At 40.4% G+C, this 14,151-nt stretch overlaps 1 protein-coding gene across 2 annotated transcripts in view; it reads left to right on the top strand.

Moving 5' to 3' along the window:
* DOCK4 (dedicator of cytokinesis 4) overlaps positions 1-14,151 on the top strand; it is a 479,395-nt gene that overhangs the window by 450,042 nt on the left and 15,202 nt on the right. For both annotated transcript variants that reach the window (XM_070369554.1, XM_070369552.1), the window contains exons 42-43: positions 7,712-7,888; positions 8,851-8,934. In XM_070369554.1, the coding sequence (XP_070225655.1) occupies positions 7,712-7,888; positions 8,851-8,934 (261 nt within the window). The remainder of the gene's footprint in view (positions 1-7,711; positions 7,889-8,850; positions 8,935-14,151) is intronic.

The following is a 14,151-nucleotide window of genomic DNA, read 5'->3' as shown; positions in this document are numbered from 1 at the left end:
CAATCTTAGACTCTGTCAAACAGAACAAATCCAACTGGGCTGTTTTGTTCCTGAACACAGCCCACTTCTGACAACCTCGTGTCTTTCTCTTATTCCCGCTGCCTGGCATATCCCCACCTTCTATTAGTGTTGTTGATTTCCTGCTTTAATTGCCAGTGAGAAGGTCCTGATGATGGGGGCACTCAAGACATATGTGCCACAGTGAGTTAAAATTCCTTTTGGACCTTACCAAACTCTAAAAGATTCTGAATACCAAAAGATGTGTTTATAAGTTTGGCTCCAAAATTCAGTTAATATACCTAACCCAATCTAAGACCATTTATGATCTTTATCTCACTTAGTATGACTACTCATATACTTTACTACAGAAATATTAACACATTTGATTAAAGGAAACATCTTTAGACCCTGCCTGAGGATGGTGTAATATACTATATGTGCTATGTTACCTTTCTGAAGTCAGAAAAATTCTGAGTTCTGAAACATCTGGCAGCAAAGATTTCAGATGAGATAATGGGCCTTTATTCTGTAAATCATAACCCCAGAACATTATTGAACATATTATCCCATTCTTTCAAAGATGATAAGCCTCTTTGAACTACTGTTTCCTCAATAATTGTTTTTAAAAGAAAATATTTTTGATTAAAAATAAGCTTATTTAAAACATTTTAAACATGGTGAAAAAGCTATAAAATAGAGTGTACAAATAATGGTATTTCTAAGCCTTAAAGATAATGACAGTATTCTTATGTGCTGTGTGCTACGCTAAGTCGCTTCAGTCGTATCTGACTCTTTGTGATCCTATGTACTATAGCCTGCCAGGCTCTTCTGTCCATGGGATTCTCCAGGCATGAATACTGAAATAGGTTGCCATGTTCTCCTCCAGGGGATCTTCCCCACCCAGGGATCAAACTTGCATCTCCTATGACTCCTGCATTGACAGGAGGGTTCTTTACCTCTAGTGCCACCTGGGAAGCCCCAATATTATCATGTGTGTGCATAGTCTCTCAGCTGTATCTGACTGTGACCTCAGGGACTGTGGCCCTCCAGGCTCCTCTGTCCTTGGGATTTTTCAAGAATACTGGAATGGGTTGTCATTTTCCTCCACCAGGGATCAAACCCACCTGTGTCTCCTGCACTGCAGGTGAATTCTTTACCCACTGAGAGAGAATGTTATCATACTTCACATCAGATCCATCAGAAAGTTGTGTGGCTCTAGGTACTTTCCAAATTACCCAGCATCTGAGCCCTGCTCATCTCCCTTCTGATAGCGCCATCTACTGCCTGATTTCTTTTTAAAATTTAATTTATTTTAATTGGAGGCTAATTACTTTAGGATATTATGGTGGGTTTTCCCATACATCCAGTGCCTGATTTCTCTTTTTATTTATTTTAATTGGAGGCTAATTACTTTAGGACATTGTGGTGGTTTTGCCATACAGCCAGTGCCTGATTTCTTTTTTTAATTTATTTATTTTAATTGGAGGCTAATTACTTTAGGATATTATGGTGGGTTTTCCCATACATCCAGTGCCTGATTTCTCTTTTTAATTTATTTATTTTAATTGGAGGCTAATTACTTTAGGACATTGTGGTGGTTTTTGCCATACATCCAGTGCCTGATTTCTTTTTTAAATTTATTTGTTTTAATTGGAGGCTAATTACTTTTGGACATTGTGGTGGTTTTGCTATACATCCAGTTCCTGATTTCTTTTTTAAATTTATTTATTTTAATTGGAGGCTAATTACTTTTGGACATTGTGGTGGTTTTGCCATACATCCAGTGGTGCCTGATTTCTTTTTTAAATTTATTTAATTGGAGGCTAATTACTTTTGGACATTGTGGTTTTTGCCATACATCCAGTGCCTGATTTCTTTTTTTAATTTATTTTAATTGGAGGCTAATTACTCTTGGACATTGTGGTGGTCTTTGCCATACATCCAGTGCCTGATTTCTTTTTTTAATTTTTTTTTTTTCAATTTTTATTTATTTTAAATTTTTAAAAGAAAATCCATCCTGAACCCTCCTCCCTCCTCCCTCCCCATACCATCCCTCTGGGTCGTCCCAGTGCACCAGTCCCAAGCATCCAGCATCGTGCATTGAACCTGGACTGGCAAAAAAAAAAAAATCTTTTTTTAATTTATTTTAATTGGAGGCTAATTACTCTTGGACATTGTGGTGGTCTTTGCCATACATCCAGTGCCTGATTTCTTTTTTTAATTTATTTTAATTGGAGGCTAATTACTCTTGGACATTGTGGTGGTTTTTGCCATACATCCAGTGCCTGATTTCTTTTTTTAATTTATTTTAATTGGAGGCTAATTACTCTTGGACATTGTGGTGGTTTTTGCCATACATTCAGTGCCTGATTTCTTTTTTTAATTTATTTTAATTGGAGGCTAATTACTCTTGGACATTGTGGTGGTTTTTGCCATATATCTAGTGCCTGATTTCTGAGTAGTTTCTAAGAGGTTACCTGCTTCTGCCTTTCTGGCCTCCCCCTGCTGCAGCCACTCCTGTACACAGCAGCCAGTCTCCTTTTTAAAACTAAAGTTATGTCATGTAAAAATAGAGACAAGATATAATAAACCTAGTTACCCATTATTTTACTTCAACAGTTATCAAAAAGGCCGATTTTGTGTCTACACCTCCCTCCATTCCCTTTTACACTGGATTGTTTGGAAATCAGTCCTAGACACTATATAAGAATATTTCAGTCTGTGTATTTACCAGAAACATAAATACAGTACCATTATTGTCTTTACGTTTTCCATCTAAAAATTTTAACAGTAATTCCTTGACCATAAAATATCCAATTTATTCACAATTCTCTAATTCATTTTATAGGTTTTTGTTTGTTTTTGTCATCTATTTTTTGAACCTGGACCCAGATAAGGGCCACATATTCACATTGGTTGAAATACCTCCTAGATCTCATTTGATCTATAGGTTCCCCCAAATTATTTTTTTCCTTGCAGCTTTTTTGTTGAAGAAATCAGGTTGTTTATCCTGAAGTGTTTCCTTGAGTCTGGATTTTGCAGACTATGAATCAGTGAGATCACTTAATATGTTTCTTTGTTCCTATATTTTTTGGTAAATTGACAGCTAGATCTAAAAGCTTGATAAAATGTCTTTTTGTCTTTTATTTTTTGCAAGACTACTTCTCAGGTGTTATATGCTGTGGTTGGCAAGCAGCACTGATCATTGCCCCTGTCCAGGAATCTAGTAGAGGTTACAAAAGGGTGATATTTTATCACTTTCTTCATTTATTGATTAGAATACTTCTATAAAGAGAAACATCCCTTCATCGACAATCTGATTACCCTAAGGTATGGGAAAGGAAGTCTAATACTTTTTTCTTTCCTTTGATTTACCAATTTTCAAAATAATAATTTGGTTTCCTAACACCCTATAAGGGCTTCCCAGGTGGCACCAGTGGTTAAGAACCTGCTTGTCAATGCAGAGGACATAAGAGATGTGGATTCAATCCCTGGATCAGGAAGATCCCCTGGAGGAGGGCATGGCAACCCGCTCCAGTATTCTTGCTTGGAGAATCCCGTGGACAGAGGAGCCTGGTGGGCTACAGTCCTTAGGGTCATAGAGAGTTGGACATGACTGAAGCGACTTAGCACCCACTACTACTACTACTACTACTAAGTCACTTCAGTCCTGTCCGACTCTGTGCAAACCCATAGACAGCAGCCCACCAGGCTCCCCCATCCCTGGGATTCTCTAGGCTAGAACACTGGAGTGGGAGGCCATTTCCTTCTCCAATGCAGGAAAGTGAAAAGTGAAAGTGAAGTCGCTCAGTTGTGTCCGACTCTTAGCGACCCCATGGACTGCAGCCCACCAGGCTCCTCCGTCCATGGGATTCTCCAGGCAAGAGTACTTACAACACCCTATAAATGTGACCAAAGAGGGTTTTATTTTGATAGTTTTGTTTAGCATCATGGATTTAAACATATTTGTTTTGTTTGAATCCACAGCAATTATTACTCATTACTTTTCACATGGTTCCATTTTGCCCATTGAAAGCATTTTCAGGTTGGCTCCTCAGTCCTTTTGACAGTATCCAAGTTGTCTTTGTCACTGAGCTAATACACAGGCCAGTTGTCAAATCAAGCATAGGAATCAGTGTCAAACTTTACTGACAACTTTTAGGCAGTCAAGAGGCTGGGGTGAAGCAGAGAGATATCTGAGACCTCAAGTTTTGTCCTCCATGTCCTTCCTTCCCGTATCACTAATAATTCAGATCTGGAGACAGAGTCTCTAAGGGAAGTTCACAGAGTTCCTCATACAGAAGGCACATTTGAATCATAAAATTTAAATTGTGAAACATTCCAATTTATACTCCAGAGAGTTGTCAAACTGCTCTGGGACATTCTCTAGTGAAGCATGCCTGAGGGACTCTGGGTTTATTTACTGTAAGCAATCTTGTAGCTGGGGACTTCTGCGAAGGGCATTCCATAGATACCATCTCTTCCTCTTAGCAGTTAGTCTGTATTGAAGCTTTAATTGACAAGAAGATAAGACCTCAGTCACCTGCTTTCTTTCCTGTTCCCCAAGGACATCCCTCCAGTAAGGAGAGTGAATTGACAGCCGGCCAGCCCAGCTGCTTTAACAAGCCTTCCTTGCTCTCTGGGTAGTCCAGACTCACTTGTGCAATCTTGCCCCAGACCTGAAACCGACCATTTCTCCTATGACTCCTGATTCTTTACAGTGGTGGATAGTAACTAAAGATCACAATCTGGGACCAATGGAAAATAATTTATTGATAAACATTTCTACACAGTATTCTTTATGCACTTCTTTAACTGTCTCCTTAGAATAATTTCACCATCATATAATCAGTAATAGTGACTCATGGATCAGCAGTGGCATGTATCAATTTATGCCCTGTCTGGAGGAGATAACTGTTCTTGGGAATAACCATTTTCCCAGAATTCTCAACACAGAGTGCTGTATATTATTTTAAAATTTCCAGATACTAGGCCAAAAGTGGTCACAGTAGGGTTGGCTTTTTTTGGCATTTGCTGAGTGCTAGTGAAGATGGTATGTTTTCGTATATTAACTCACTTTTTGGTGAATGCACTGATTATATTCTTTGTATAGTTTTCATCAGTATTTGAGATATATTGATAATTCATCTGAAATATATGTTGGAAGTATTTCCCTAGGTTATTATTTGTCTGTATTTACTGTATTTTATTTTGTTTACTTGTAAAATGTCTTCATATTACTAACATTTAAAGGGTAAGCATGAATTTTTAAAAAATTGTGATCAAAAATACACACAAGTCACCATCATAACCGGTTTTAAATGTATAGTACAGTGGTATTAGCTGTATGCACATTGTTGTCCAATATCCATTGAGCAGCAATTTCCCTTTTCCCCCATCCCCCAGCATCTGGCAACCACTGTTCTACTTTCTGTTTCCAAGAGGTTTTGTTGACTTTTTAACTTTCAGTTCATCAGGACTCTCAGACTTCTTTGTGAGTTAACGTTTGTAATCTCAAAACAAAAGTTTAATGTCATAAATAATTGGAAAATAAAACCCTGTTTACCGCCGCTCAGAAACGGCATATTGGCAGTAGCACCCTGCTGGCCTCGTGTGCCGCTCCCTCCCGTGTCATAGCTTTTATGGTGCCCATTCTCTTGCTTTGTTTATTACCTATATATGTCTCTTTAAACAAGTCAGTTTAGTTTACGTGGTTTTAAACTTTACAAGGCATATCCTGGAGATGGTGCAAGTTCAGCTTCAGACTACCACAATAAAGCAAGTCACACGGATTAGTTGATGTCCCAGTGTATGTAAAAGTGATGTTCACATTATACTATAGTGTATTAAGTACGTAATAGCGTTGTCTTAAAAAAGTGTATGTGAACTTTATTCCTAAAAAAATGCCACATCAGTTATAATAGTAACATCAAAGACCACTGATCACAGATCACCATGACAAATACAGTAATGAAAAAGTGTAAAATATTGTGAGAATTAACAAAGTGCACAGAGCATGAAGTGAGCAAATGCTGTTGAAAAAAATGATCCCAATAGACTGACTCAATGGAGGGTTTCAATTTATGGAAAACACAGCATCTGTGAAGCACAGTACAGCAAAGTACAATAAAAAGAGGTACACCTGTGGAATAATGTAATTCTGTATATATTCTAGCATAACTGCATCTGCCAGTATTTACAAGATTAGTCCACGTTATAACACGTGACTTGTTTTCACTGTTGTGTACTATTCCATTGTATACCTCCATACGTTTATGCATTCTTTTTTTGATGGATGTACAGGTTTTGGAGATAAGTATGAATATTTTGTACATGTTTCCTAGTACACATGTATACAGATCTTCTACTCCACTTCTCCTCAGATATATGCCTAGGAGCAGAATTACTGGCTCACAAAATATATAGGTATCTTCATCTTTAATAAATAATCCCAAAGTGATGGAACCGATTTGAACATTCAACAGCAGGAGTTAAGAGATTCAGTTCCTCACATTCTCACTTCATTTGCTACTGTCATACTTATTTTGCCATTCTGCTGAGTGCTTGGTAGTATATCAGTGTGGTATTAGTTTTCACTTCTTAGATCAAAAATGCAGTTTGACACTTTTCTTATGTCTACTGGTCATTTGGGTTTCTTCCTTCATAAAATGGCTATGTTTTTTGTCCATATTTAAGTGGGCTGTTTGCCTTTCTCTAAATGGCTTATAAGAGTTCTTTATATATTCTGGACATAGACTGATGATTTTTACATGTTACAAATATCTTCTCCTACTTTCTGGTTTATCTGTCCTCTTACATAATGTCTTTTGATAAATGTACATTCTGAATTTTGACAGAGTCAAATCATTCTAGTACTTTTGAGTGTTGGTTTAAGATGATTCAGGTGACCTTTAGAAACTATTTCCTTAACCGATAATAATTTCCCTTCCTTAATAATCCTTAAGCTTAGCTTATTATACAGACGAGAGCTTGGCAGACCTCTTCAAAGAGCATGTCAATGTCAGTGCCAGTCACAGTGCTGTACCTTTGAAGAGCAGCAGCAGCATTTTCACAATGAGTCTCCCATTAAAACTCAGAATGGAAAGGTCACTATGACTCTAGTTGGCTCTCCTGGAACAAATAGATCCTGCAGCATATCTGATTATCTTATTTTCTATAACTCACAACTGTGTGCCATCCTGTGCCACCTTATGGTGCTGTTATGTATGCATGTGGGGTCCATATGGGCATATGTCCCATCTTCCCAACTGGGCTGAAATCTCCTTGACATCAGAGGATCTGTAAATGCATTTGTTATCTCCTGTGGTACTTTGCATTAAGTATCTAGAAAGATGCTAAGAATATGAAGGGTCCTTGAATATTTAACCTTCAAAAGAAAAGAAAAAATAAATTGTAAAATACATAGGCTTGAATTTTGTTTCAAGGATTAAATTAACTGTTTTAGTGCTAATGTATAATCGGTGATTGCTGATTATTTGAACCACATTTCAAACAGTGAATATAATCACCTTCTCTTCCCAGGGCTTACAAACAGCTAATTTGTCTTCTATATCCTTGTCTGTTCTATACTGATGGCCCCTGGTAGAGATGTTGAGGGGAGCACAGATAATTCAGAATGTGGATAATCTACTTTGTCTTTCTTCTTCAGTGTCACAAAAGCCAATATATATTTATGCTCATTTGTTCTCAGGTAGAAATGAGTCCTCTGGAAAATGCCATTGAAGTGCTGGAGAATAAGAATCAGCAGCTGAAGACTCTGATTAGTCAGTGTCAGACAAGACAGATGCAGAATATTAATCCCCTAACCATGTGCCTGAATGGAGTTATAGATGCTGCGGTTAATGGTGGAGTTTCCAGGTATCAAGAGGTAAGAATTTGGTATTGTTGTGTGAAAGTTTACATTTGTGATTTCTTAAGTTTTCGGAAGTCTTTTATCAAGATATGCACATACATCAGCCTGCTGACATAGGGCTACAATCAATACAACCAGATTTCTTTGCTTAATAGAGCAAATGTATAATCACTGGGGATGCACACTGACTGTGTTTCCCAGAATGTGATATTTTGAGGTTAAAAGTGTGTGTGTGTGTGTTTTCTTGAATAAAAGTAGTGAAGATATCACAATTGTTTAATAAATGGCTACCTAAACCCATTTCCCTGAGTAAAGAGTGATTCTTGGACATAAAAGAATCTAATCTTATTTGATCATTCTGAGTCTTTAGGCAATTTATTTTAGGATAGCGTGTCATAAGCAGATGTTTTTCTGGAATTCCCTTGCTTTCTCTATGATCCAACAAATGTTGACAATCTGATCTCTGGTTTCTCTTCCTTTCCTAAACCCAGCTTGTAAATCTGGAGGTTCTTGATTCAAGTACTGCTGAAACTTAGCTTGAAGGATTTTTAACATAACCTTACTAGCATGGGAAGTGAGCTCAATTGTCCGGTAGTTTGAACATTCTTTAGCACAACTTGGGCAAAGTCTGGGAGACAGTGAAGGACAGGGAGGCCTGGTGTGCTGCATTCCATGGAGTCACAGAGAGTCGGACACGACTGAGCGACTGAACAACAACATGATGTCATAAAAGCTTATGGATTTAGATTTGCTATCTGTTTTACCAAAGATACAAAGTTCATGCAATCTCTGATTTCCTGTTAACAATCAACTCCTTATATTCCCTCTGACCAGCTGCCATACTTTGAATCATTCCATCCAACCCCCAAAAGTGGTGTATAATGGAGTCATTTCTTTAAAGAAGCCTTAGAAACAATAAGTGTGTCTTCTACTTCCTTTGTAACCCTCTTGAAGTAAACTTTCCTTCTTCTTACCAGGCATTCTTTGTCAAAGAATATATCTTAAGTCACCCTGAAGATGGAGAGAAAATTGCACGGTTAAGAGAGCTGATGCTTGAGCAGGTAAGGGGGGCAGAAGTCTTCTCCCTCTTCTATGCACACATGTGCTTGCCTGCCCAGGGTCCCATCTACATGGTTTTCTCTGGGTTGGCCAAAATGTTTGTCCGTATTGTTCCATAAGCTGTGTCAAAAAACCTTTTGTGGCCAGCCCCATATGTCAGTGATCTAGCAGTCACCGGTTACAGATTCAGTTGTGATATATCCTGACTTGCTAATTTCTACTTTTTATTCCCACCTAGATACGGGGTTGGGGTGGGGAGGGACAAAAAAATTAGTAGACTATGGCAGCCCCTTATAGCAAACATGTCACCCCTTGGAACATTCTTTAAATGCTCTGTCCCCAAAGACTTGATGCCAACTTTTCACTCAAGATTTTGGGATCATATAAGTTCAGGCCAACTTAACATGAATGATTCAGTAAATGAATGAATGAGATTCGTACTTAAATGTTAGACTAAGGAAGTGGGCAATCAATAATACCCTTTGCTTTAAAACAGTATCACGCTGTGTGGACAAAGCCTGTAGATCATATGACGTAGACAGAACTAGATACAATCTCATCATCTTCAATTCTACAGAAGCACAGTTGGCTTTTATTTCTTTCGTTTCATCAAATACGAAGAACTAGGGTGAATAATCTGTTGCTTTCTCTTCCCCTGTTGATAGCTCCTGGCCTGAAAATGGTTTAAAAACCATTTTCAAACATGAGATACATTATGGGAGATATTATGGTGGAGAGGCTGGGTTCAATAGGAAATGAATAGGAAACATTTTATATCTATGAAAAATGGAATACATATGATAAAATGTGACAGAAGCATCTCTTTCCATTTGATAATGCCAAATTAATAAAGCATGTTCTAGGAAACAAAGCATGGACTAGGAAATGATGAGGCTGTATCTGGTTCTAGTCCATATTTTATGCTCTGTAGGCTTAGTCCACAAAATTGATACTGAAGGGAGAGAAGTGGCCGTGGACCAGGACCGTGGGTGGAAGAGTCAGTTGGACAGCTTCTAGAAAAGAGGGATTACTTGAAGCTGACCTGCAAGGAAATAGAGGAAAAGTTAAATTCTCACTGTGGCCCTAGGGTTGATGTAGATGCTTGAAATGAAGTGAGCATCTTAGGTCATCAAGTACTTAGGATTATGGAATGCCTTTAGCCTTTGTTGATTTTTAATTCTCTTGTGAGTGGTTTGTCTCACCCCAGGATTCTTACCTGCTGTATTCAGTCTGACTGAACTCTTTCCCTCGAGTTAAAATCAAAAGGGTTAGAAAGCCTCTCAATATTCCAGCAAATTTGGAAAACTCAGCAGTGGCCACAGGACTGGAAAAGATCAGTTTTCATTCCAGTCCCTAAGAAAGGCAATGCCAAAGAATGCTCAAACTACCGCACAATTGCACTCATCTCACACGTTAGTAAAGTAATGCTCAAAATTCTCCAAGCCAGGCTTCAACAATACATGAATGTGAACTTCCAGATGTTCAAGCTGGATTTAGAAAAGGCAGAGGAACCAGAGATCAAATTGCCAACATCCGTTGGATTATCGAAGAAGCAAAAGAGTTCCAGAAAAAGCCGAAGAATTGATGCTTTTGAACTGTGGTGTTGGAGAAGACTCTTGAAAGTCCCTGGGACTGCAAGGAGATCCAACCAGTCCATTCTGAAGGAGATCAGCCCTGGGATTTCTTTGGAAGGAATGATGCTAAAGCTGAAACTCCAGTACTTTGGCCACCTCATGCGAAGAGTTGACTCATTGGAAAAGACTCTGATACTTGGAGGGATTGGGGGCAGGAGGAGAAGGGGATGACAGAGGATGAGATGGCTGGATGGCATCACTGACTCGATGGACGTGAATCTCAGTGAACTCCGGGAGTTGGTGATGGACAGGGAGGCCTGGCGTGCTGCAATTCATGGGGTCGCAAAGAGTCAGACACGACTGAGTGATCTGATCCAGAAAAACAGCTACCTCTGCTTTATTGACCATGCCAAAGCCTTTGACTATGTGGATCACAACAAACTGTGGAAAAATTTTTGAACAGATCAGAATATCAGACCACCTGATCTGCCTCTTGAGAAATCTGTATGCAGGTGAAGAAGCAACAGTTAGAACTGGACATGGAACAGACTGGTTCCAAATAGGAAAAGTGGTAAGTCAAGGTTGTATATTGTCACCCTGCTTATTTAACTTATATGCAGAGTACATCATGAGAAATGCCAGGCTGGATGAAGCACAAGCTGGAATCAAGATTGCTGGGAGAAATATCAATAACCTCAGATATGCAGATGACACCACACTTATGGCAGAAAGTGAAGAAGAATTAAAGAGCCTCTTGATGAAAGTGAAAGAGGAGAGTGAAAAAGTCAGCTTAAAGCTCAACATTCAAAAAACAAAGATCATGGCATCTGGTCCCATCACTTCATGGCAAATAGATGGGGAAACAATGGAAATAGTGGCAGACTTTATTTTCTTGGGCTCCAAAATCACTGCAGATGGTGACTCCAGCCATGAAATGAAAAGACGTTTACTCCTTGGAAGAAAAGCTATGACCGACCTAGACAGCATATTAAAAAGCAGAGACATTACTTTGCTGACATAGGTCCATCTAGTCAAAGCTATGGTTTTCCAGTAGTCATGTATGGATGTGAGAGTTGGATTATAAAGAAAGCTGAGCACCGAAGAATTGATGCTTTTGAACTGTGGTATTGAAGAAGACTCTTGAGAGTCCCTTGGACTGCAAGGAGATCCAACCAGTCCATCCTAAAGGAGATCAGTCCTGAGTGTTCATTGGAAGGACTGATGTTGAAGCTGAAACTCTAAAACTTTGGCCACCTAGTGCGAAGAGCTGACTCATTTGAAAAGACCCTGATGCTGGGAAAGATTAAAGGCAGGAGGAGAAGGGGACGACAAAGGATGAGATGATTGGATGGCATCACCAACTCAATGGACATGAGTTTGAGTAGGCTCCGGGAGTTGGTGATGGACAGGGAGGCCTGGCGTCCTGCAGTTCATGGGGTCACAAAGAGTCAGACACAACTGAGTGACTGAACTGACTGAGGAAGTCTCTCAAGAAAAAGATTGAGGAAGCTTTGTTTTGTCTGCATCATGGGACCCTGTGGAAAGAGCTGTGGCCTAGGAAGCATTAGATCCTATCAAGCCGTGCACGTTATAGCCTTGTGACCTTGGGCGAGTTACATGTCTTTGCAGGACTGTAGGAAGCTGGGAGGGCTGGAGAGGGATGGTCCTCTGGGAAGTGGTTCAGAGATCTGTCTAGTAGACTCGGAGGTACACAGCCCCAGGGCTCCTTCCAGAAAGGACCTGTAGCCCCACCTGCTGGAAGACACCTTGGCCTCTCAGATCCTCCAGCATTGCCTCTGCTGCAGAGTGTCACCTAGCCTAATATCCCTACCTTCCTGGATGACCTGCATCCAGTAACCGGGAAGGAGAGGCCCAGCCTGGCCCGTTGCACACACAGTGCAACTGTGACAGATCATTCAAGATCCAGAGCTGCCTTGGGGTCGGCAGAGGCTTTCAGGATGCCATGCAGGTTCAGTTTCCTTTTTGGTCAAGTCCCGCTCTGCCCCTCCCTCCTACAGGCAGTGATCCCAGGGATACTCCCCAACAAACATCCCAACGTCCATGCCGAAGCCTACCTCCAGGAGAATCCAACCTGCAGCGTTACCTGGACAAAAGGCCGGGCCCTTCGCAGCCAGTGTCCAAGATGCAGAGGACCGAGGGCCCTGCCCTTAGACTCAAATCCATCCCTCCTCCCTCCCCACAGAGACCGGGCTTGCCCTTTGTGCCTCAGACATACTTCACTTGACATTTATTTCAAGGTGTTTTTATCTTTATGCAAATATTACAGGCAAAGTTGCCACAATTCTGACCCTTAGGAAGGTACTGGATGCTCTCACCCCCACCGGGCCACTCATGTCTGCCCTGAAGCTTTCAAACTTGAACCATCATGGGCTGTAAAGATAAAAGACCATCTAGTAGTGATGTGTGATTTGTTTTCCTCTCAGCCTCTGAAATGTGTCCTTTTGACCACTATAGCATGGGGCATTTTTTTAAATGTAAAAGATGTCTGCTACTCCCATCAAAGGAATTAAGCACTTTTGACCTAGCTGTACAAAGGAAATGTGAATGTTTACATTCATCTCAGTTTAGGTTCTCAGAGCAGGAAACCTTTTTTGAAAATAGGAACTGTTCTTTTTTGCATTATAATAAGTGAACAAGAATAATATTTTTAACAAAAACAAGCAGCATAGCAACTGTTACAGAATACCCTCTCATTTGTTCCTTCCTCCCTGACAGGTTCTGAAAATCTGAGAGAGGGAGGGGTAGGGACAGAGGAACCCATGGGAGAGAGAAGGGGAACATGGCCGAGAGTGCCATCCAGAAAAGAGGTCCCTTGGGGAGTGCCACGTGGTGCGTGCTAAGTCACTTCAGTCATGTCCGACTGGCTCCTCTGTCCATAGGATTCTCCAGGCAAGAATACTGGAGTGGATTGCCGTGCCCTCCTCCGGGGGATCGTCCCGACCCAGGGATTGAACCTGTGTCTCTTACATCTCCTGCATTGGCAGGCGGGTTCTTTATCACCAGGGGGAGAGCCACCTGACCCTCCTAACAGGGAGCCCCCATCCCTTGTCCCCTCCTGAGAAGTGCAGGAAGGGGCCAAAGGGGCACTTAACTGTTTAATATGGTTGTTGTTATGGATTGAAAATACATGGGAAAGAAACTTGGGGTAGTAGGACAGTTAAGTCTTTGGAATCAGACTTAAATTCAGATTCCCATTTGTCCTTTAGTACATGCAGAATTTTTCTTTTTTCTTTTTTAAAATTATGTATAATTGCTTTACAGTGTTGTGTTAGTTACAGCAGCGTGAATCTGCCATATGTGCACATATGTCCCCTCCCTCTTGATTCTCCCTCCCAGCCCTCTAGGTCATTACAGAGCACTGAGCTGAGCTCCCTGTGTTATAGAGCACTCCCCTCTAGCTAGCTGTTTACACAGGGCATTATAATGTATGTCAATGCTACCCTCTCAACTCATCCCATCCTTTCCTGCCCCAACTGTGTCCACAAGTCCATTTGCTACATCTGCGCATGCAGAATTTTCTGATCCTCAGTGTCCTCCGCAGTAAACTAAGGATTGCTCCTATCTTGTCAGATGGGGAGGTTAACAGTAATGTATGCAAAATGCAGGGCACCATGCTTCAATCCC

Source organism: Bos mutus, chromosome 4, assembly GCF_027580195.1.
Source record: "Bos mutus isolate GX-2022 chromosome 4, NWIPB_WYAK_1.1, whole genome shotgun sequence".
NCBI classification, from domain to species: Eukaryota; Metazoa; Chordata; class Mammalia; order Artiodactyla; family Bovidae; genus Bos; species Bos mutus.
The sequence above is the reverse complement of the archived record's forward strand: the minus strand, read 5'-3'. Positions and strand labels throughout refer to the sequence as shown.